The sequence below is a fragment of the Drosophila mojavensis genome, unplaced genomic scaffold (genome assembly GCF_018153725.1).
Source record: "Drosophila mojavensis isolate 15081-1352.22 unplaced genomic scaffold, ASM1815372v1 contig_72, whole genome shotgun sequence".
NCBI lineage: Eukaryota > Metazoa > Arthropoda > Insecta > Diptera > Drosophilidae > Drosophila > Drosophila mojavensis.
The window spans coordinates 1795848-1822148 of NW_025318897.1; the positions used below are offsets into that span (position 1 = coordinate 1795848).

Here is a 26301-nt window from a genome sequence, read left to right on the forward strand (position 1 = left end):
AACTAGCAAGACTGAAGACTGAAGACTTTATTATTTTATTTTAAGAAAATGTTCCAAAATGAATTTTAAGCATTTAATTAATTTTAAGACTTTAAATATATATTGGAATATGGAATTGAATACGAATGCATATTGTTCTAGTTTTATGTTGGACTGAGATATTATTAATTTTTTAAAATGAAATAAACAACAAACATTTTTTGCAATGGGAAAACCCTTATTTTTTCTATATATAATAAGTCAGTTATTATTTTATTATAATTTGAATTTCCAGACGATTTATTTGTTATGGTATTTATAGTGGTATTTTGTAAAATATGAAATAGTATTTTATAGTATATTTTTGAGACCAAATTGGTATTTTTCGTTTGGTCCGGCGCGGTCACCCTGCTTGGCAGCACTATTTTGTCGGTAATAAGGAGAACATATTCGGAGGTTTGTGTATGCAAGTTTTATATATATTTATATATATATTAATACTTTACTTTGTGTGGAAATTTAAAAATGTTTATTTGCGATTTTAAATACGCTGCTACGTGTACTTCAATACGTGTCAACATTAACAATGCTAAATAGTATACAAAATAAGTATTATCTGTATACATACATATCTACAATGTATATAGACATATGTATGTATGTGTATTAAGTAAATAATGTAAATGTAATTAGATTGGGAGATATATATATTATACCACGTGTCCTTTATTTAATTTATTTTAAATCAATTACAGTGATTGTCAAACTATGTACATACTTTCTAAGATAACTCTGCGTACACCACGAAAAGTTGTTTTTGTGTTCAGTCTCCTCTGCCATTTGCTAATGGCAAGTATAGGACAGAATCTAATTATTATAATATAATTCATTTAATGTATTCATCCATGTACAGCTTGACACGAAAGTGTTTTCACATGAGAAAAAAAATATATTTTTGTTCTTGAACTTAAAAAAAAATACTAAGTATTGTAAAGTAAATGTTTTTAAAATTGTTGTCTTACAAATATAATTAATAAAAATTAAAAACTATTAACATAGGCATAAAACAAGTATGCTCAATCCGAGACTGCTCGACTAGGAGATACCCTGAATACTCCAAGCTGATATTTTAATCATACTGCACATCTCTTATGCACACATGTACATACACATGTATCCACACGCACGCCTAAGCCCGCGCTCTGCTAACTGCACAGTAAGCAGCGACTGCGCTTGGGCTGCGCTGCAGTGTGGGCAATATAATGAGAATTTATTTGTCGAATATTTGCTCTTGTAGTAGGACTATCTTCATGCGACTTTTAGAGCGTGATCATAATGTGTAAATGTGTGTATATTCCGAAGCACAAGTAATTAGAATACATTTTTTTGAATTGGTGGCAAAAGGGGCGTGGTTTCTAAAATTTTCCAAATTCTTTGTATCCGTTAAATGCATATACAGTCTTTCCATAATGAGTTCGCCCAGTTTGGATGCAAATACATACACACATATAGTGGAATACGGCTATAACGACTCCGCTTAAGGCGTTCAACCGGTTATGTCGATGAAAATTCGCCTCCGCTTAAAACGTGTCCGCTTTTAACAAAAATCCGCTTGTCTAGACGATTTTTATACCCTGAACCCATTGAAAATGGGAAATCAGGGTATAATGGTTTTGTGAAAAAGTATGTTACGGGCAGAAGGAATTATCGCATATGTATATTCTTGATCAGCACGACGAGCTGAATCGATATAGCCCTGTCCGTTCGTCCGTCCGTATGAGTGCGTCGATCTCAGAAGTTATAAGAGCTAGATATCTGAAATACCATACGCAGTACAAGTTTATCTAATTTTTTCGATAACTAATCCGATAATTTTTTTATCGAGAATAATGGAAAAAGCGACTTTGTTTTTTCAGCCTAATTTGAACCACTAATCACAGAACATATAGACTGGACAAGTAGTGTAAAGCGTTTTGCGTTTAGTTCCCAGACCACTTCGTATTTGCTCGGGCTACGAAAATATGGGAACACAAAATCATTTCTCTTCATGCGCTCGGCCGAGATGGTCGACTGTTGAACAAAAGATCCCTCTACGCTGAATGTTTCCCTTGCTCTCTCTCTCTCTCTCTCTCTCTCTCTCTCTCTCTCTCTCTCCCTCTTTCTCGATGCTCTCTGCTCCATCAAATATGTATATGTATGTATGCATGTGAGCACACGCAGTAGCTCACGAAAATTTCAATTCATTATCATCATATGAGATGTCTCTCATACCAAAAAAAAAAAGGGCAAGTGAAATCCCTTTATATTGTATTTTGTAATCTTCTTTATTTTAGCAAAAAAATGCGTGAACTAATTTTGCGTCATCAGATTAGCGCCCCCAAATGCAATCGTAATTACCTTGCTTATTTTGGCAATTGCACTCACCAAATTTTTTGTGAAGTTCAAAGTATTCAATATATTTATAGTATGCGTAAAGAAACAGTTTTATCTTTGGTTGAAAATCAAGATTGAGGCATACTTTGAATCTGGACTATGCTACCATAAAATTCCTGAAAAGACAGGAAAAAACAGAAAACCAATTGGCAATTTTCTTAAAAAAAGGGAAAACTATGGAAAAAACTATATAAGCGGCAATAATCAAGTGAGTTCACAAGCAAATAGAAGAGCATTAGTTCGGGAAGCTTCGGATTCCCACGAATCGACCACCAAGATTATCAACGGTCCAAAGAATAATGAAGAAACTTAATTACTTAAAGAGACAGAAATAGAAAAAAAAAGACACCAGTCGATATGCTGAGAAAAGAAATACGCATTAATTTTGCCCGGGCGAACATGACGTGGTCTATCCAATGACAGCATTTTGTCTTTTCTGATGAGTAAAATTGAGTTTGGAAGGAACTGAAGGCTATATTTATTATTTCCATGACCTACTCATAGAAGAACGGAAAATTAATGAAATATCAGTTGCTCGAAGGGTTTAGGGGATCTCGTAGTCGAGCAGTCTCGACTTAATGCATATAAGTATAAATATAAAATTTGGAGACTCTAGCTTTAAAGATGTAGAAGATATAAATTTAGTACTGGTTTTTAATCTATAACAAAATACGGGACAAATAATCGATATTTAAAGCAAAACTTGATATGCGCGTGCTATACACGGACCTAGGAAAACAATTTTGAAGTCTCTAGCTCTTATATCTTCTGATATCGACGTCTTCAAACATACGGACAGATGACGCGGAGTGTATATTGGCCAAATGGACCCATTTTAAAGGGTGCATTTGTAAGATACTTAAATATAAACGCGATTCTGCAATTCGAACCGAAAATCCTTCTCACAAACAATTCTAAATTGTGGTAGGCACAGGCCAATGTTCATGTCCCATGCTTACAAACAAACACATACACACACGCACATGTAATGGCACATAGGGATACAAATGCTCCTACAAGTGATATCCCATAATTGTGAGCATCGCATCCCACGCGTACACACAATCAAGTGTTACATACATGTGTATGTGAGCACTTCACAAGATCGACAAACTGCAAATGCTGGGCTTTTTAAATTGCTACAGGCAGCAAGAGGTTCGCACACAGGCATACAAATGCTCGTACAAGTAGCATACTGTAAGTGTGTGTGTGCATGCTCATCGCGAAAACATTTTCATTATGCGCACCAACGCTTTCATACCCTTCCCGCAAATAACGAAAACGCAAATATTTTGTAGGAGCTTGGCAACGGTTTGAAGAATTCAGTATACTCTTCACACAGAAGGGAAGAAACGGGAGTCTAAGGCGAAGAAATTTCAATTTTGTGTGCTACTGCTTGTGCTCACATGCATACATACATATTCATATTTGAGAGAGCAGAGAGAGCGAGAGCATCGCAGACCCCATAAATATACAATATATACATATATTGTATATTCTTGATCAGCTCGACGAACTGAGTCGATATAGCCCTGTTCGTCCGTCTGAGTGCGTCGATCTCAGAAGCTGTAGGTGCTGGAGAGCATGTATACTAGTGTGTACCAATCGCAGTACAAGTTTATCATATTTTTTCGATAACTTATCCGGTTACTTTTTTATCGAGAATAATCGAAAAATTGATTTTGTTTTTTCAGCCTTATTTGAAAACTTTTAGAGAGACTTCAGATTTACTTTGTATATACAGTTGATCGATACGAAGATTTTGTCATTTATAGATTTTGGATACCACGCCCCTTCGCCCCAATTTGGAAAAAACACATTTCAAGTACTAGACACTTTTGCTTTGGAATGTACACGTTCTGAAAGTTTCATAAAGATTGTATGTCTACACACACTGCAGCGCAGCCCAAGCGCTGTCGGTGCTAACTGCGCAGTCAGCAGAGCGCGTGATATACGTGCGTATGGACGCGTGTGCATGCATGTGGGCATAAAAGAAGTGCAGAATGAGTAGTGCTACCCGCTACTTTAAATAAAACACTTTATTTCCAAAGTAATAATACATATATTGTTCCGCTTCAATGCGGCCGCTTAGCTTGTCACAAAAGTACTAAACGCTAGAACTTGAATGGGGAGAGAAGTAACAAGAGATTATCAAGAGAGAGTGTTAACGGGCTCTGCTTTGTAGGCGTCGCTTTCTGCTTAGCATCTCGGTGCCGGTTCCCACATCCCTCCCTTCCTTACGAGCTTGAGCTTTAGTCCCTCAGTGGAGTTTCCGTGATCCTCTGCTGGTGCTTGGTCCTCGAATTGTGCGGCTGGCTGTGGAGTTGGTTTTGTGGCCGGAATTGGAACCGATTTCGCGTTGGTGACATCGGCCGGTTCCGTTTCACCCGGGACCCTTTTAAGGTGATTTGCATTCCTTAAGAGCGTTTTCCCTCCCCCACTCACTTGTACTATATTCCCTTCTTTTTTTACAACTTCGTATTCAGTAGTGTCAAACATTGGTGTTAAATTGTGGGGAAAAACTACATTCTTGAGAACCACCTTATCTCCTACATTTATATTTACTTCCTTTGCTCCTCTCCTCTTGTCTGCAACTTCCTTCCCCTTCTGTTTATTAATGCAATCTTTATCCCTTTCCGCTGAGTCAGCGAACTCCCCTACTAAATCTTGTATTCCTGGAATCTTGTCCCTAATTACTCGATTGAACATTAACTCAGTAGGAGCGGTGCCTGTGGTTCCATGAGGGGTTACATTGTACATCAGGGTGAAAGCTTGAATTTCATCCTTAAGATTTTTCTTGGTTTGATGAGCTATCTTCAACCGCTTGACTAATGCCTTGTTCATATTCTCGACCTCGCCGTTGGCTTGCGGCCAATAAGGAGGTGTTGTTAGTTGCTCGATGCCGCACGATTTACAGTAGTTTTTGAACTCAAGGCTTATATATTGTCGGCCATTATCAGTTCGCAATTGTTTCGGTCGATGATTTTATCTTTAAAACAAATTTCTTCTATTTCGGCCTTTGTAGATCCAAAATTACATTTTTGAATTTGTTGACGCAACCGCAAAATGAACTTTCCAAATGTTGCACCTTCTTAAAAAGGTGTCTTTCAAAAGTCGAATTCTGCTTTGGGGAGAAATAAGCTGTCAACTTATCGACTAAAACAGTAAAGACATCGTTTTGATCGGCCTCGCTAAATTCTACTATGGCACCCGGCGATGCGTATGCAACCGTTTGCAACTGGGTACCACCTAAATGTAACAATTTTGTTCTTTTCTGCATTACTGATTTGGCATCTTCCACCTCCAGATAAATCATAAAAGCTCGCAACCATTTTTCCCATTCATTCTGTAGTAGTGCGTTTCCCAAGCTTTCACATAAGAAAGGTTTTATGACGCTTTCAGTCATTGCGATCAAGTATATATGTTTGTCTGTAAATAAAATCAACCATTAATTAGATGCTTCTGTCTAGCAAGTTGCATTTTATTGACTTTCTCATCGGCGGACTGCCACTGACCACTGTCAGATAATATAAGAAATGTTTATTAAACTTTTGTTTAATATCTAATCGGCATTCCGCCTCTGACCTTTGTCAGATAATTCTATTTATTAAACATTTATTGAATATTCGATCGGCATTCCGCCTCTGACCTTTGTCAGATAATTCTATTTATTAAACATTTGTTTAATACTAATCGGCGTTTTGCCTCTGACCTTTGTCAGATAATTCTATTTATTAAACATTTGTTTAATACTAATCGGCGTTTTGCCCCTGACCTTTGTCAGATAGTTATCTTTTTAAACATTTGTCTAATATTTAGTCGGATTTTTCTTTCCCCTGACCTTTGTCAGATACTTCTTATTTCATAATAATTTAATAATTAATCGGCATCTTTTTCACTTCCTTCTTTTTTTTTCATTGCCCGTGAGCAACGCATTTTACTTTATTTTGCATGTTCATGTGTACGCGTCCGTATGTGTGTATACATTCACACTTACGCTTCTTGTAATTACATTGCATTACATTGTCCTGAATATTCTTCAGACATGAATATCATTGAAAATATATGGAGTCATTTGAAATTGCAACCTGCGAATTATGGGTGGCTCCAAGTGGAATGATAGAGCTATGGGAGAGGAACAATGACATTTGGTGCGCGATTCTTGCTGAAATGGTGCGACGGTACACAAAAATGATGGCAAATGACATTAATGACCAAAAAAAGTCAAAAGAGCTATGCATTAATTTGAAAAAATTATTAATAAATACATTTGTTGAAAAATGACCCGGGTGCAAAACTGTAACATTTGACTTTCTTTACATTTGTATTTCTTATAATTATTCTAGCCAACCGAATGATTCCAAATTTTCAGGTAATATAGCCAAATATCGTACTAATAAAACAAAATTAAGATCTCAAACATCCATCGAGTAGAAGCGAAAATACAGACCGTTGAAGTTGCTACACTGAATTCGTGTTACAGTTTTGCTCGTCACTGTAGGATCATTAATGCAAAATCAAACACAAATGCATTTAAGAACTGGCTTGACGAACGAACTAGTCGAACGAACTAGGATGAAATTGAATCTGTGATTGAAAAACTCACGAACTCAATTCACGTGGCAGAATGCATGTTTACACCACCACCAAATGAAAATGTACATCGGCAAACTTTTCTACCACTAGAACTGAGAGCACAAATAGCTGCAAATAGAAGAAGATTCAACAAGGCTGCCAGAGACCTAAACAGGAAACTATGGGAAATAAAAAATGAAGCGACATCAGAATATCTAAATAATCTTGATCCAAATACGAGTCCTTGATTATAGTCTCTGAAGAGACCGACCAGAAAAATTACCACAGTTGTCGACAGCAGGGGCATTTGCAGAACACTTAAGCTCGGTTTTTAAGCCCAATGATGGTCATGCTCAAACTGTAGAAATGGTAGATCATATTTAGAATCATCTTGCCAAATGTCCAAATTAGAAGAAAATATAAAAAGCCTATTTAAGAAAAAGTCGCCAAGATTCGATAAAATTTGTGTGACTACAATTAGATATCTTCAGAGAAAATGCATTCCACTGCTGAGCATAGCATAGATGCGCGGAAGTAATAATGATTGCTAAGCCCAACAGCCGGAAGACTGCACATTATCGTACCGTCCCATTAGTTTACTGGTGACGTTCTCTAAAGTATTCGATGGAATACTTTAAAGAAGAATGTCACCTGTGCTGGACAAACTAAAAATCATACCCGAACACCAGTTTGGGTTTAGAAGAGGACACGGCACGATAGAGCAATGTTATCGCATCACACAATAATTATTAATGCGTTTGAATCTAAAAAATATTGCACTGGAGTATTTGTAGATGTGAAACAGACCTTTGACAAAGTGCGGCATGCATGGCCTACTGTATAAAATTATGAAATGGTTGCCTGCCATACTTCCTGATGATCAAGTCCTTTTTGGAAAACAGGAGTCTTTACGTACAAGAGCAGGACGAATCATCCAGAATATACACTGCAAACGCTGGAGTCCTGACCCTATAGGTCTATCCAATCTTATTTTGAGGATCTTGGTCTGATTGAAGCTTGGCTGAACAAGCGGAAATTCTCCTACAGTCTCACTCAATGGATCCACCATTCCAGTTAGCGAAACGGTTAAATAAACTTTTGGAATCCTCAACAACACATATAGCAGCGTACGGCGCTTAAAAAGATTCCACGTACTAGATTTGCCAAGTAGAGAGTAGACTTAGTTATTAATATGTAAATACATGGATTGATCTTGTGCTTATTGTTTGGTATAAGCCCGATTGCATATTAAAAAAATATTTAAAACAAGTCAGAACGTTGCAGTCGGGCGATACCGATTGCAGAAGACTCATTCACAGCCCAAACGCTGTCAACCAGAGTATATAGTGCAATTTTCAAATCTAGTGCGCAACAAAAAACAGGGCATGACCCCATTAAAATTGGAAAACCATCGATAGCTATTGCTATGATCAGTGCATCATTGCATTCAAATTACATACATATATAAATTATACAATTTTGATTTTTATTATATATTTATATCCATATATTGGATACCGGCTTCAAGCTAGCAGCAGATCAGCACGATTTTCCTATACATGTGCACACACTTATCATCTATTCTATGCGTACAGACAGAAACGCGCCTTTTCTCACATTCCTAGAATTTGATTGATTTCTGGACTTTCTAGCCGTTACAGTAGTTTTGTCTGATGACGCTCTCTTATTAAGCTATTCTATTTTAGCAACTGGATCAGCTAGACCAAAACAGTAGCGCGTGTGCTAAAGACAACGCCAGTTATGTTAGAGTAGGGGAGGTTCGACACCTCTTCGATGTTATTGTTTTTTTTTTTCATACATATTTCTTTTTGTATAAAATAGATATTTTATTGGAAAGGAGCGAGCTTGAATGAATGGCACTAAATATTCTGTTTTTTCTTAGTCGAATAATTCTATGTTTAAACTTGTTTTTTCTTAAATAGCCCTCAAATACATATACGCATATACATACATATGTATATATGTAAGTATGTATATATAAGTCTTCACGCATAGCATCAAGCATTCCAGCCTTATACACGCGCTCATTTGTATGTGTGTATGTATGAATCTCGTTGCGATTGATTTGTCATTGCATTGTTTTCGAATTTCCAGCCGCTACACTGGCTTTTCTTTGCTATATGGCGTCATAACAATAAGTGGATTTCGTTTTAACTACTGCGATTCTAAACGACGCGGTGGTGCTGTAGGCAGAAGCGCCGGCGATCTTCATTTTAGTTATTTTGACAAACGTGCTATTCGGCTTGGGTGCGAGCTCAAATCCCGTGGAAAACTCTTTTTTGTAAATTGCAATTTTTTTGTTATTTTAGCTTATTTTATATTTGTTAAATTTCATAAAAGTGTTTCTTTCCGTTTTATGAATATCTATTAAGCTTATTAATATGTACAAATGCATAAATAGATGGCTGACGCATATAAATGCCGCAATATGGACACTATAAATGCGGATTGCCACGCCCCTAGCGGCCATAGACTCCTCATTTTTAGACAGTTCCTTGAACGAGTAACCGGTAACCTAAATGCAAAATTTGAATTCTTACGCTCACAAAATTTGAGAATTACAGGGTATTTTTCGATATTCCTCGCCCCTAAAGAGGCTTAAAAATTATTTTTGGGGCATCGATAGAAGAGGCTACCAGTAACTAAACTATCCAAATTTGAAGCTTCTAGCTCTTAAACTGTAGGAGATATAAACTTTTACGGTTTGCCACGCCCCCTATGGGCGGACATATATCTACCATAGCTCGTTGGACCTGGGTGGTCAACCCGCGTATATATACCAAATTTCAGGTCTCTAGCATCAGTAGTGTCCAAAATATAGCCGAATTCGAAAAATCACTATATCTTCAGGTCCGATTTGCTACGCCCCTAGTAGGCGTAGATATATAATTTTTTCACCCATCTTTATAGAATTAAAACATCAGCTTACATGCAATTTCAGCATTCTAGGTTTATAACTTTAGGAGATACAGTTTTATCCGATTTGCCCCTAATGGGCGGAGATATATCCGCCATAGCTCGTGATCTTGGGTGGTCGACGCGGACCTACATACCAAATTTCAGCTTTCTAGCTTTTCAACAAACATGATTTCTGGTATATCGGAAAATTTCCGATTTGCACGCCCCTAGTGGGCGGATCGGGAAAATTTTAACACTTTATAAATCGGAGATATACACGAGTATGTGTTCTAAATTTCAAGACTCTAACTTCAATAGCGGCGGAATAGATTGCGTTCATATGGACAGACGGACAGACGGACGGACAGCAAGACGGACATTGCACAAAACCAATATACTCATTTCACTTTCGTGAATGAGTAAAAACAAGTAAGAAAGCTCTAGTTGATACTGCTCGACTACGAGATCCCCTGAACCCTTCGAGCAATAGCTATTTCAATAATTTTTCGCGTCTTTCTACTTACACAAGAAACACACTCACACGCACACATACACACACGCACACACACACACATACACACACACAAGCAGCCACTCATAAACACGCATGGGCTACAGTGTGCGCCATGAGAACCATGAGAACATAATTGTTTAATAACTTTTTTTGTGGACATACGATCTTCATGAAACTTTCAGGTCGTGATTATAACAATGAATGAAACTTGCCAAAGTACAAGTCACTAGTATTTGAAATGCGCGTTTTAGGAATATGTGTGTTAGGTGGCGTATATAGGGGTGGGGGTAAATTTTAACAAAAATCGAAATTGTATAAAATGCATCTTACTATATATTAAAAATTTGGTGACTCTAGCTTTATAGATGTAGGAGATATAATTTTATAACTGATTTTCGATAGGGTTTTTATCGATAAAAAATAACGGGATGAGTTATCGATTTTTGGTGATAAACTCGATATCCGCGCTATATATTCGGACATTTGCAAAATATTTCAAGTCTCTAGCTTTTATATCTTCCGAAATCGACGCGCTCATACATACGGAAAGACAGACGGACTCAACTCGTCGCCCTGATCAAGAATATATATACTTTGTGGGGTCTACCACGCCTCCTTCTGCCTGTTACATACATTTCAGGGTATAATAAACCAGATATTTAATTAGTAGACAATCTTGATTTTTATCGTATGTTATAAAAAATAACCATTTCATATTTCTTTTGCTTACAGAAATGCAAATTTTTAACGTGTTAAGCCTTATTTAAAAACTATATAAGCAAACTGATTTACTTATCAAATGAGTTGATCTATGTGGATAAAGCATGGATTTACTGTGTACTGAAAGCATAGTGACTCATTCGGAAATAGTACCTATCGCTTGCAGTATGAGTAATCTTATGTATGTTTTATCTTCAGTTGCAACTCCTACAAATGCAACCAAATCAACAAAGCAGAGAAGGTCAACCACTTGTCAAGTTCTGTGTAAAGTTACTCCACATCGCTCATGTGACAACACCAAGTGGGTGTGTACAGCAGTAATTAAAAAAACAGATACTGCAAACGATCACCATTTTGTTGATGAAAATACCCAAATGGTCGTTTCTGATCCCATTTTTAAAACTGACCGTTGCTTAAAAAATGCTTTAAAAACTGAAGAAAAGGATCAATATATCCTTGAAACATATTTTAAAACTGTTCAAAAGGACATTACCCCGGCTATGCGCAAAATTGTAGCTCAATGGATGATGGAGGTGAGTAGCTATTATATGTTCTAAAAGTAGAATATGTGCTTTCAGAAATAATAATGTTGAATGTAATTTAGGAAAATGTACTTTCTTTTCTCTCTCTAAATTTCTTTTGAGCGAATCTAGTCTATGTGTTGCGTGGATAGTGGTGGCATCTTACGATCGGTGTGCGATTGCGACGTAGGAATAATTCGAACAGCATGCTTTTTTTTGCAGTACGCAATGTTCAACACATTACATTGTCAATACTACTAAAGATAACACATACCATTTTTTTTCATAAAGAGAATTTTATTTTCTTAATGATGATAGAAAAAGTTGTGCTCTGCGCGCGATGCTGAAAAGTTCCAGTTCTGGTATTGATAGCCGTAAACTATCTTTTTAAATATTAATGTACTTCTCACTATTAACCGTCCCTTCGAAAAAATGCAGTTTTCCTAATCCTTTGGCAGACATACATCCCCATACCATAGTGCTTGCCGGAAACTTTGATCTTTTAAGGCAGTATGTATGGCATGTTTCTGAATTCTAATGGATGACACGATTTCTCGTATCGCCGATACTAACATCAAATTTAGCTTTATCGCTAAATATAATGGTATTCCATTGCCTTTGAGGCCAAGACATCCTTTCCGATCTCTTTGCAAACTTTTCTTTTTTTTACGACGCGTAAGCAAAGGTTTTCTTGGCCTACGAGTAAGCTAAGTTATTGATTAAGATGCATAGGTAATAAAGAAATATACTTTAAACAAGCTCTTAAACATAGCTCTAGTCGAAACTGCTCCACTACGAGATCCCCTGAACCCTTCGAGCAACTGAAATTTTAATAATTATTCGCACATGCACACACACAGACATACGCACGCACGCATAAACTCGCATGGGCTGCAGTGTGCGCTTAATATGAGAACTTAATATGAGAACTAAAAACTTTTCTTGTGGATGTACTTTCTTCATTAAACTTTTAGATTATGATTATAAAATAGATATGCGTGTATTTGCCAAAGCACAAGTCTCTAGTATTTCAAATATGCCTTTTACAAAGGTGAAGGCTAGGGGGTGAATATAGGGGTGGGGGGTAAATTTGAACAAAAACCGAAATTGTATTTAAAATTTAGAAGGTCTAGCTCTAAAGGTGTAGGAGATATATTTAAATAACTAGCTTTCGATAAGCTTTTAATCGATAATCAAATATCGGGAGTAGTTATCGATATTTAGGGAAAAACTTGATATGCACGTGACATGCACGGACTTAGGAAAACAAATTTCAAGTCTCTAGCTCTTATATTTTCTGAGATCGACGCGTTCATACATACGGACGGACAGACAGGGCCAAATCGACTCAGCTCGTTGTGCTGATCAAGAATATATATACTTTGTGGGGTCTGCTCAGTGCCTTCGGAGCGATTTGCTTCGGTAATAAAATGTGTTGTCAGCGCCTCGCGAAGTCGTACCGAATACTTCAGTTAAGAAGTATTTTGAACGGATTACAAATTTCTTGTATATATATATATATCGATTTTCTAAACTTGCATATCAAATATCATATTGATATTTTTTTTTAATTTAAAATATCAGCGATACGATATTTTTAAAATATTCGACAACCCTAATAAGCATCAAAATGTTACGTTTTTGGTACGTTACCAACTGTGCAGCATATGTTCATCAGATTAGTAAGAATTTTCAAAATACATATATAATTTTTATACCCCGAACCCATTCAAAATGGGATATCAGGGTATGTTCATCAGATCAGTAAGAATTTTCAAAATACATATATAATTTTTATACCCTGAACCCATTGAAAATGGGAAATCAGGGTATAATGGTTTTGTTAAATGTATGTAACAGGCAGGAGGAGGCGTGGCAGACTCCACAAAGTATGTATATTCTTGATCAGGGTGACGAGCTGAGTCGATTTAACTTAGTCCGTCTGTCCGTCCGTCTGTCCGTATGAGTGCGTCGATCTCAGAAGTTATAAGAGCTAGAGAGCTGAAATTTAGCATGCATACTCGTGTGTACCATACGCAGTACAAGTTTATCATATTTTTTTTCGATAACTCGTCCGAAAACTTTATCGACAATAATCGAAAAATGGATTTTGTTTTTTTCAGCCTAATTTGAACACTTTTAAGCCTGGAGACTTCAGATCTTCAGAACTGCAGCGCAGCCCCAGCGCAGTCGCTGCTAACAGCGCAGTCAGCAGAGCGCGTGATTATACGTACGTTTGGATGCATGTGTGTGTATAAAAGAAGTGCAGAATGATTCGAATATCAGCTTGGAGGGTTCAGGGTTCTTAGTTGTTGAAATATCAGTTGCTCGAAGGGCTCAGGCGATCTCGTAGTCGGGCAGTCTCGACTAGAGCTTTCGCTTTTGTTCCAATTGCAACCAGTATATGTACGTATGTATGTATTTGAGTGCTATATGAAAACGGGTGTTCGAATTAACAATGTGTAATATATGTATACATAAATGTAGGAATATTTATTTAGCGATGAATGTCTACACTTTATTTCATTTAGTATTATGGATTAGTTTTAGTTACACTTGTATATATATATTAAGTAATCGAACGCAAAACGCGATCTTTACGGGCGATTTCTATCACTTCTTGTGACCTCTATTTGACTTTCACGACTTCAGTACTTCATTGTCTAAGTCCGCTGTGCGACTGACCTACTTGGCGACTTTCTTACGACTCTGCTTCTTAGCAACGGATCATCTAACTCTAAGCTTGCGTTGACTCCGAATTACCAGGGATGCTGCGACTTTTAGGAATCCCACATTCGGCCCCCCTGACAAGTAGTTCGACCCGAAGGAATCCCACCTTTTCATATATTCCGCCACTGTTGTCGTTCTATGTGGTGCTTCTCCGATTCCCACCTTTTCCACCTCATATCTGCCATGATCTTTCTTTTCTAATATATTATACGGTCCTAAATATTTCCCTTTTAGTTTTAAGCCGGTGCCATATTGGGTACGTCTTATAACTACCAAATCATTGTTATCGTACTGAGTTTCTGCCTTCCTCCTCAGATTGTAAGTTCTTTTGTTTTCTTCCTGTAACTCTCGTATATTTTCTCGGGCTCGTTCCCGCACTGTAGACCGCTCAAAATTTAACTCGTTGATCAAGCTTTCATCAATTAATTTCTTCAACTCAAGATCTTCAGGCAAACGCATTTCTAAGCCTGTTAGAATTCTAAAAGGATACACTTTAGTACTTCTTGGTGCTGTGTTATTAATTATTTGTTGAACCCTCCCAAAATGCTTGTACCAGCCTACAGGGCAATCGTGACTTAACTTGGAAAGCATTGGTACGACTATCTTATGCATTCTCTCTTCCTGACCATTTCCGCGAGGTACACCAGTAGTGATTTGCAAGTGCGCAATGCTTTGGCCACTCATCTCTCAGTTGTGCTTCTTTTAAACGATGCAATAAACTATCACTTAACATGTAACATGATACACGACTCAACGCATCAACGTGGCGCATTTTTGTTCCCGAACGATGCTCAATGTTATAATCAAAATCTTGTAAGTACATTGCCCACCTAGCTACACGCAAAGGAACATCTTTCTTTTTCATGGTCATTGTGAATGTGCAATCTGTTACAATTTTGAACTTGATGCCTAGCACATACACACGCTACTTCCTCACATGACGGCTTAAACTCCTAATTTATAAGTCATACTTTTCTTCTGCTTCACTAGTCTTCCGGCTCATGTTCTGAATAGGATGAAACAACCAATCTTCGGGGTCTCTTTGTAATAATACCTCCTATATTCATACTTGCTTGCATCTGTATGAATCTCAGTTTCAAACTTCGGATTATACAGTTTCAACACTAGCCCAGTTGACAACGCTGCTTTTAATTGCTCAAATGCGACATGCTCTAACTTTTTAAATGTAAACGCTACATCCTTTCTCAATAGATCAGTTAGCGGCTTTGCTATTAATGCATATCCTTCGACAAAATTTCGAAAATAAGAAGTGAGCCCTAAAAATCGCTGAATAGCCTTCCTATTTTGTGGCACTGGAAAATTCGATACAGCTTGAGTCTTCTCCTTACTTGGACTTATTGTACCCTTTTGTATAATATATCCTAAAAGATCTACTCTTTCTTGCAACAACTCACACTTCGACCAGTTTATACGTAAACCGCTTTTCTCTGCAAAGCTCAATACCTTCTTGACGTCATCCATGTAAACGACGGCCTCATTATTCTTGATTAGTTCGCTCATAAGTGACATTATAAATCTTGTAAAAGCTGCTGAGGAATTCGAAATTCCAAAAGGTACATATAACAATTCATACTGCCCCTTCTGAGTAGCAAACGAATTGTATTTCTGTGAACCTGGCTCAACTGGAACATGGAATCCATTAATCAGATCTAAGGTAGTAAATACCGACGCTTCTTGCAACTTATGTATGTATCACCCATTCCATATTCGGCATTGGAATATAATCACGGATCACTTTCTCATTCAGTTTCCGGTAATCACAGCATAAACGTTTTTTTTACCATTTTTCTTGGAAACTAGCACAATTGGAGAAGCATATTCTGAAACACTCGGCTTAATAATTTCCTCCGCTAGCCCCTCCTTTATTTGTTTATCTACGATCTCCTGATCACAGTCGACCATTCGTCTCGGATGTTGATACACTGGCAAATCATCGATTAACAAAATTTTCATCTTAATCCGGGAGCTTGGATTTTTTATCGGATGATAAGAATCTACTATTCGTCTCACTTCTTGTCGCGATTTAGATCTACTGCCCCAACATCCTGATCCAAACTAAGCATACACATGTTTTAAAACTCTTCTACTACGAAGCTTCCAAATGTCAAAATCTGACCATCACCTATACCATTCAAAAATTTACTAAGGCAAGCCAATTTTCTTATTCCTAACATTCGATATACGCGCTTTTGCATGAGACACAGATCTGCTCCAGTATCGACTAAGCCTTTCCAAATCACTGCACCACAGACTATATTATTCAATTCTAATCCAGAAGGCGTGAATGTACTCGACATCTTTTTTTGACTTCATTAACAAGATTTGCTGATTTCATTGGTTCGTTTACAATTTGACCTTTGCACTACGCTGCAGTCCTGGCTTACCGCATTTAAAACAACAAAACTCTTTCTTAAGACAATTCTTCAAGATATACGAGTCAGCTCCGCATTTAAAACATTTTACAGCTTTTTCATCTGAACAATCTCTTTTGGTTGCATTACTTCTTGTAACGAACGTATTCGATGTTGACTTATACAGCTTCTGATTACTATTTAATCGATCGAGCTTGATACAAAAGTGTCTTATTTATCCTAGAGTCGGATATCCCTTCAACAAAATACTCGATCAAGCTCTCTTCATCTAAATCGATATTCTTTGCTATATTCATCAAGGCATACAAATATTCCTGACGGGTCTCACCCTTCTTCAGCTGCCTCTTTCTTAACCTTCTGTGAATTTCGGCCGATTTCAATTTTACTTCAAATTCACTTATCAATGCTGCTTTCAATTTCTCCCAGTTATTGATACGTCTCTGACTGCGAATAAATTACTTAGCAGCACCTTCAAGTAATTGCTTTGCGTACACAAACAACAGCAGCTCTGACCACTGAACAGTAACTGAGCATTCTTCAACTTCGGAGACTCACTGTTCTACATCCATTGAACTCGAGCCATCAAACTTATTCACACTGTCCTCTCTAAACCACGATCTGCTTTGCTCAAAATTACGGGCCAATGGAACTGTTTTCACTGCTTCATCCTCTGAGTCATCCTCCTCCACTCCCAAACCATAATATTCTAATAGTCTGTTCTGCAATTCAACCTTTCATCCAGCCGTACTCAGTTATAATTCTTCTAACTTTCCTCGTAATTGACCGTTCCATTTCGCAATTATTAATTAGTTTACTTAAACTATAATTTCGGCATTTTTTTGTTTTCGGTTTCTAAATTATTCAGCAGCCCAATCAACTGTGAATTTGCATATCGACACTGACCAGAGAACACATAGACTAAACATGTAGAACAAATTTTTCTACAGCAGAAAATGTTAAGTTGATCGACCTTTATACTTCGTATTTGCTCGGCTCGGTCGCTGGAGGTTCGAGCAGTGAAAATATCGCACGACAAAGTCAGTGCGCTGCAAACGCTCAAACGAAATGGTCCCATTCTTATATGAAGCACAGCTATGCGCAACTTTTCCTACTCTCTCTCTCTCTGTATCTCCCTCTATGGTCGCTCAAATCACCGAGCGACGATCCCAGCTCCCCAGCTCTTTCCTTTTGAGTGAAGGGTATATCTAAATCATAAAACCCTTTGTCAGGCTCATGCAAACAAAATGTAGCGTTTCGATGGATATTCGTGGGAAGGGTATGAATGCGTTGATGCGCATAAACAGACACACATTTCGAGTCTCTGGAAACATCGCAAAACAACGCTGGTCGGTCTTACAGACTGTCATATCCACTTCATACAGATGTACATATGTATGTACATAAATATGTATATATACAAATTCATGTTTATAAATGCATATATCGATTAAATACAGTAATTATATATAATTAAAATTAGTTTTAACACATTTTCAACGGAAGAGATGATCGTGGTATACTAATAAGTTTATTAAATGCTATGCTAACATTAAGGGGACATAGACATGTCATACTAACTCAAGATGTACTCATTATTGCCAAAATTACTGATACTGAGTCATGAAGGCTCACTCTACAATTGAAACCATACAAAATTGACAAACTAGTAAATCGCGAGACAATTATCATCTCATCTCATACATACATACACATATGTGTGCTCCCTCAAAGGCCGATCAACGGTAAATTTTGGGCATTACAATTTGCTCAGGCAGCAAGAGTTACGCACACAGGCGACAAATATTCACACATGTTTCCAGAGACTGAAAGTGTGTGTGTGCTTGCCCGTCGCGAGATCATATTCTTTATGCGCCTCAATGTCTAGTCTATGTGCTGTTTGGTCAGTGGTGATATCGAGTAACAATTACTATGTTATGTTAATTGATGCTAGATTAACAGATTATGTTATGTTACTTAACACTTATAATTTTGCTCGCTTACAATTGCTTGCTGCTATGACTTTAGATTTTCTACTTAAACTGCACAATTTACTGATACACTTTTCATTTTACTAAGACTCCCTCGACGCACTTCGTCCTCACGAATGGCCACCTTGCTTGCGTTGCTGATCGGCTGCGTCCAGTTCCTCTTGCCCAGATGGTCCGCCTGTGATTCCAACGATTAATCTCGGGGCCAACTTCGGTATCAATCTTAGCGTACAGCCACCTGGCTTGTGCTCTCGATCGACTACGTCCAACGATCGTAGCGCACAGCCACCTTGCTTGCGTTCTTGATTAACTTCGTTTCCTTACGCACCGCCTGCGTGTCAGCAAAATTTGACATCGACCGACTTTTTTTTAGACTCATTCACGAAAGTGAAATGAGTATATTGGTTTTGTGCAATGTCCGTCTTGCTGTTCGTCCGTCTGTCCGTATGAACGCAATCTATTTCGGCGCTATTGAAGCTAGAGACTTGAAATTTGGAACACATACTCCTGTATATCCGATTTATAAAGTGTTAAAATTTTCCCGATCCGCGCACTAGGGGCGTGGCAAATCGAAAAATGCATTTTCCGATATACCAGAAATCATGTTAGTTAAAGAGCTAGAAAGCTGAAATTTGGTATGTAGGTCCGCGTCGACCACCCAAGATCACGAGCTATGGCGGATATATCTCCGCCCATTGGGGGCGTGGCAAATCGGATAAAACTGTTTCTCCTAAAGGTGTAAACCTAGAATGCTGAAATTTTGCACGTCAGCTAATGTTATGATTCTATAAAGTCAAAAAATTATAAATCTACGCCCATTAGAGGCGTGGCAAATCGGACCTGAAGATACAGTGATTTTTCGAATTCGGCTATATTTTGGACACCATTGATGATAGAGACCTGAAATTTGGTATATATACGCGGGTTGACCACCCACGTCCAACGAGCTATGGTAGATATATGTCCGCCCATAGGGGGCGTGGCAAACCGCAAAAGTTTATATCTCCTACAGTTTAAGAGCTAGAAGCTTCAAATTTGGATAGTAAAGTTACTGGTAGCCTCCTCTATCGATGCCCCAAAAATAATTTTTAAGTCTCTTTAGGGGCGTGGCATATCGAAAAATACCCTGTAATTTTCACATTTTTGAGCGTAAGAATTCAAATTTTGCATTTAGGTAACTGGTTGCTCGTTCTAAGAACTTGCTAAAATTGAGGAGTCTACGGCCACTAGGGGCGTGGCAATCGGCATTTACAGTGCCCGAATTGCGACATTTATATGCGTCAGCCATCTATTTATGTATATGTACACATAAGTAGGCTTAATAGGCATTGATAGCGCGGAAGGAAACATTTTTATAAAATTAATAAAATATAAAAAAGTTAAAATAACAAAAATTTGCCATTTACAAAAAAGTGTTTTCCGCGGGATTTGAACTCGCACCCAACCCAAACAGCATGTTTGTCAAAATAGCTAAAATAAAGATCGTCGGCGCTTCAGCCTACAGCACCACCGCGTCGTTTCTATCGACAGTAGTTAAAACGAAATCACATTATTGTTATGACTCCACATAGCAAAGAAAAGCCAGTGTAGCGGCTGGAAATTCAAAAACAATGCAAAGACAAATCAATCGCAACGGGATTCTTAGAATATGCTAGAGCACGCATTTATGTGTACATACATACACACATACAAATGAGCGCGTGTATAAGGCTGGAATGCTTGATGCTATGCGTGCAGACTTACATATATACATATGTATGTATTTGCGTATATGTATTTTAGGGCTATTTAAGAAGAAACAAATTTAAACTTATAAAATTATTCGACTAAGAAAATGAAAAGTATTAAGTGCCATTCAGTCAAGCTCGCACCTTCCCAATAAAATATCTATTTTATAAAAAACGAAATATGTATGAAAAAAAAAAAATAACATAGTAAAGGTTCGAACCTCCTCTGCTCTAACATTACTTGCGTCGCCCTTAGCACCCGCGCCACTGCTTTGCTCAAGCAGTCAGTTGCTAAAATAGAATAGCTTAATTAGAGAGCGTCATCAGACAAAACTACAGTAACGGCTAGAAAGTCCAGAAATCAATCGAAATTCTAAGAATGTGAGAAAAGGCGCGCTTCTGTCTGTACGCATAGAATAGACGATGAGTGTGTGCACAAGCATAGGAAAATCGCGCTGCTGCTGCTGTTAGCTTGAAGCCGGTATCCAATGTATGGATATAAATATATAATAAAAATCCAAATTGTATAAATTATATATGTATGTAATTTGAATGCAATAGCTATCGATGATTTTCCAATTTTAATGGCATCATGCCGTGTTTTTTGCTGGGCACTAGACTTGAAAATTGCACTATATACTCTGGTTGACAGCGTTTGGGCTGTGAATGAGTCTTCTGCAATCGGTATCGCCCGACTGCAACGTTCTTACTTGTTTTTTATTTTATTTATTTAAAGATATTGACAATACTAGAGTCAACTAAAATTAAAATAGCCTATAAAAATTACAACACAGTATAACAATAGTATCACCAACCCGATGGGGTTATTTTATCTGCCAGTCCGGCCAGCTATGCCCCACTTCACAGCCAAATGTGGTCAGTAATACTACTGAAACTATGAAAAGACAGTGTTAAAATTGAAAAATTTAAATTAGATATTCAAAGAGCTTAGTTAATATAATTAAAATTATAATAAATCTTAAGGTAAAAGTATAAGTAATGAAAAAGGAAAGTATTACCAATATTGCAAGAAATAGTAAAAAGAGCAAAGAAATAAGAAATAAAAAGAAATGAGTTAACAAGAGACAAAAAGGAATATTGGATAGGATCCAGAAATCACTACACAACATTGGCAACGAAATGTATACCAGTGCTTAGGCCGGGGCATTGCGAGTGGTTTCCCTGAGATAAGCTAATAGAAGAGATTTTTATTTTAGGAAGAGAGAGCTCTAAGGAAAATACGTGATAATATTTATTAAAATTAACGCTTAGAACATAAAACGCACTATGCAAAGAATAATCCGTAGTGCACACAGGTAAATGAAGCGGACTATGTCTAGTTGTTCGGGACGGAACCGAAAAATTAAGACGCATCAGCAAAGAGGAGGAATCAATGTCACCGCTAATCAATTTGTGCAGAAAAACAATTCCTAAAATTGTTCTGCGATTGATTAACGATGGAAGATCAATGAGCTGGAGCCTACTATGGTAAGACGGTAATCGTACATTACTGTTCCAGCTAAGGTCCCTTAAGACAAAGAGAAGAAACTGTTTTTGAGCCGATTCGATATGATCCTGATACAGTTTATGCTGCGGAGACCATACAACTGAGCAATACTCTAAGATGGGACTCACAAGCGAAATATATAATTGCTTGGTAATAAATGTATCTTTAAATTCCTTAGACCAACGTTTAATAAAGCCAAGCCCACTTTTGGCTTTATTTATGATGGTAGAAATATGAAGATTAAAATTAAGTTTACAGTCAAAGAAAACACCAAGATCTTTGACTGTAAAGATGCGTTTTAAAGAAATGTTATTAATTTTATAATCAGCAATATAAGGAACGGTACGACTGAAGGTCATTGTCATACACTTTGAGCAATTTAGGTGCAGCTAGTTTGCCACACACCAAAGTTTAAATGCATTAAGGTCATCTTGAAGGTGTATATGCCCATATGCACTGGAATATGGAAGGCAAAGTTTTACATCATCCGCATACATAAATATCGTAGAATCAGAGATACAGATAGGAAGGTCATTTATAACAAGTAAGAAGACTCTAGTCGAGACTGCTCGACTAGGAGATACCCTGAACCCTCTAATCTGATATTCTAATCAGTCTGCACTGCTTTTCGACACACATACATACACACACACGTATTATAATGCGCTCTGCTAACTGCGCTTGGGCTGCGCTGTAGGTAACATTATAAGAATTTATTTGTTGAATAATTTAATTTCTATACGTACAATCTTAATGAAAATTTCAGGGCGTAATTATATGGTGAAAATGTATGTACTTTTCAAAGCACATGTCTCTAGTACTTAAAATACGCCTTTTACAAAGGTGAGGGTGAGGGGGTGGATATAGGGGTGGGGGGTAAATTACAATAAAAATCGAAATTATATAAAATACATATAAGTCTACATTTAAAATTTGCAAGCTCTAGTTCTAAAGGTGTAGGAGATATAATTAAATAACTAGCTTTCGATAAGGTTTTTATCGATAATAAAATATCGGGAGTAGTTATCGCTATAAAAAGAAAAACTTGATATGCGCGTGATATACACGGACCTAGGAAAAACAAGTAAGAACGTTGCAGTCGGGCGTTACCGACTGCGGAATACTCATTCACATCCCATCAACAATTTAGTAGTTAAGTTTCGCTCTAATACTGTAGAATATGCAGGTTTTTCCGATTTGCCACGCCCCAACTGGGCGTAGACACCTCATTTTTGGTCAGTTTTTAGAAAGAGATAACGGTACCCTAACTGCAAAGTTTGAATGCTTACCCTCAAAAAATGTGAAAATTACAGGGTATTTTTCGATATGCCAAGCCCCTAAAGAGGCGTAAAAATTATTTTTGGGGAATCGATAGAGGAGGCTACCAGTAACTCAACTATCCAAATTTGAAGCTTCTAGCTATTATACTTTAGGAGATATAAACTTTTGCGGTTTGCCACGCCCCCTGTGGGCGGACATATATCCGACAAAACTTTTTGGTCTTGGGTGATCAGTCCGACTATATATACAAAATTTGAGGTCTCTGCCATCAATAGTGTCCAAAATATAGGAGAATTTAAAAAATCACTATATCTTCAGGTCCGATTTTCCACGCCCCCAATGGGCGCAGACTTATAATTTATCTTCAGACTTTATAGAATCATACCATTAGCTGACGTGCAAAATTTCAGCATTCTAGGTTTACAACTTTAGGAGATACAGTTTTATCCGATTTGCCACGCCCCCAATGGGCGTAGATATATCCGCCATAGCTCGTGATCCTTAGTGGTCGATGCGGATCTATATTCCAAATTTCAGCTTTCTAGCTCTTTAACTAACATGATTTCTGGTATATCGGAAAATGCATTTTCCGATTTGCCACGCCCCTAGTGAGCGGAAATTTTAACACTTTATAAATCGGAGATATACACGAGTATGTGTTCCAAATTTCAAGTCTCTAGCTTCAATAGCGCCGAAATAGATTGCGTTCATACGGACAGACGGACAGACGGACGGACGGACAGACGGACGGACAGCAAGACGGACATTGCACAAAACCAATATACTGATTCACTTTCGTGAATGAGTATAAAAATTTCAAGTCTCTAGCTCTTATATCTTCTGAGATCGACGCGTTCATACATACGGACGGACGGACAGACGGACAGGGCCAAATCGACTCAGCTCGTCGCCCTGATCAAGAATATATATACTTTGTGGGGTCTGCCACGCCTCCTTCTGCCTGTTACATACTTTTAACAAAACCATTATACCCTGATTTCCCATTGAAAATGGATTCAGGGTATAAAAAGGTAAAAGAGTAATGGACCCAAGTGGCTACCCTGAGGTACACCAGACAAAACAAAGATAAGTTTAGAAATAGCTGTTCTCAGCAAGACTCTTTAGCTTCTTCCCTTTAAATAGGATGAAATCCAGAATAGGAATCTAGGGGAAAATCCAAAGCGTTCCATCTGCTATAATTTGTTATAATTTTTTCAAATAACTTCGGAATAGCAGATAATTTTGCAATACCTCTGTAATTGAAATATCAGATCTTCCACCTCTTTTATATAGGGGAATGATGAAAGATTCTTTCCAAATTGAAGGGAATACAGAAGCTTCCAAAGACAAATTAAACAATTTTAGTAATGGTGACTGAAGAGACACACTGCACTCTTTAATCACACAATTTGGAATATTATCGGAACCAGGAGAGAAAGATGAAACGTCTAATGGCTGCATGCCAGAGAGGCTGCAGTGACCTTTGGAGCATTAATGGACCTATATTCAGGAAGTGAAAATGGATATGAATCGCTATAGAGATCAGCAGAAGAATAAGTGGATTGCAAATATATCCTAACGTATAAGAGCAAGAAGCTTCAAATTTGGATAGTTAAGTTACTAGTAACCTTGGCATATCGAAAAATACCCTCGTTAGCCTCGTTCTAAGAACTGACCAAAAATGAGGTGTCTACGCCCAGTAGGGGCGTGGTAAATTGGGAAAAAACTGAATTTTCTACAGTATTCGAGCGAAACTTAGCTACTAAATTGCTGATGGGATGTGAATGAATATTCCGCAATCGGAAACGCCTGACTGCAACGTTCTTACTTGTTGTGCTCAATTTCTTGTGTGCTTATAGAGGGTGAGAGCATAGGGAGACAGGAACATAGACCGAAAGGATTTTGGAACACATAGTCGGCCCTATTGAAAATTTGAAAGCAGCTTTAACTGAACTTAAATTGAATTTAGTTCTGTGTGCTTCACTTGATATTCGATATGCTGTATATGTACAGTGCTTAGCATATTTATAACATTTTAAAGGTTTTTCAAAATTAAATTTTACTCTTCTATGTTGACAAAAGCATGTTCAGTAAAGTTTAGCGAAATATTTGTTCAGTTTATAGAAAACTAAGAAAGAACCGTTAACTTTTGCTGTCTGCTCACTTTGCTTGAATTTTTGTGTATCATAATTATAACCCAAATTAGCAAATTTGACTTTGTTAAGTGCTTTTGGATTAACAGACAGTGTAATTAAGTAAATGTAGATAATTTTTAAGAAATGCCACTTGGAAATCAATTATCTGATTATGAAAAGGTCCGTATTTTCTCACTTTTCGAGTCAGAAGAGTCTATTTCGAGTATTTTACGAAACTTGAAAAGAAGTCGACGTGTAATTAGAAATTTTTTTACAACCCCGAAGAATATGGATCAATAAAACGAACTGGTCGAAAACCGATACTAAGTGCACGCGATAAACGCAAAATTATTACAAATGCCAGCAACTGCTTAACCTCTTTGGCCTCACATGTGTTCGGATCTGTGTCAGCGGTGATTGTTTGGAGAGTAATTAAAAACTCAGGAATCATAAAAAGGTCTAAACTACAGATCTTCATGAATGTATTAATTTCCAGCACCATAGTACTGTACAGTAGTAAAGTGTTCTCAAAAATACTGCACTCATTTTATACTGTACAGTATATTCAACTGTCAAATATTGTATATTTTACTGTACTCACTTGGAGGAACTGACAGTTATACCACTAACTAGAGAACACATAGACCGGACAAGTTATCTCCCAGACACTTCGTATTTGCTCGGCTCCTCACTTTATGGGTTCGGGCTACGAAAATAAAGCACAATCATTTCGCTTCGTGCGCTCGACCGAGATGGTCGACTGTTGAACAAAAGATCCCTCTGCGCTGAATGTTTCCCTTGCTCTCTCTCTCTCACGATGCTCTCTACTCTCTCAAATATGTATATGTCTGTATGCATGTGAGCACAAGCAGCGCTCAC

At 37.4% G+C, this 26301-nt stretch overlaps 1 protein-coding gene across 3 annotated transcripts in view; it reads left to right on the forward strand.

Moving 5' to 3' along the window:
* Nucleotides 1-327: 327 nt before the first annotated feature.
* LOC6586709 (G1/S-specific cyclin-D2) overlaps nt 328-26301 on the forward strand; it is a 43248-nt gene continuing 17274 nt past the window's right edge. For 2 of the 3 annotated variants that reach the window (XM_032733354.2, XM_044009342.1), the window contains exons 1-2: nt 329-435; nt 11153-11673. In XM_032733354.2, the coding sequence (XP_032589245.1) occupies nt 11245-11673 (429 nt within the window). In that variant the 5' untranslated portion in view covers nt 329-435; nt 11153-11244. Of the gene's footprint in view, nt 436-11152; nt 11674-26301 lie in introns of all 3 variants that reach the window. The other variant, XM_032733355.2, reaches the window with a different exon arrangement.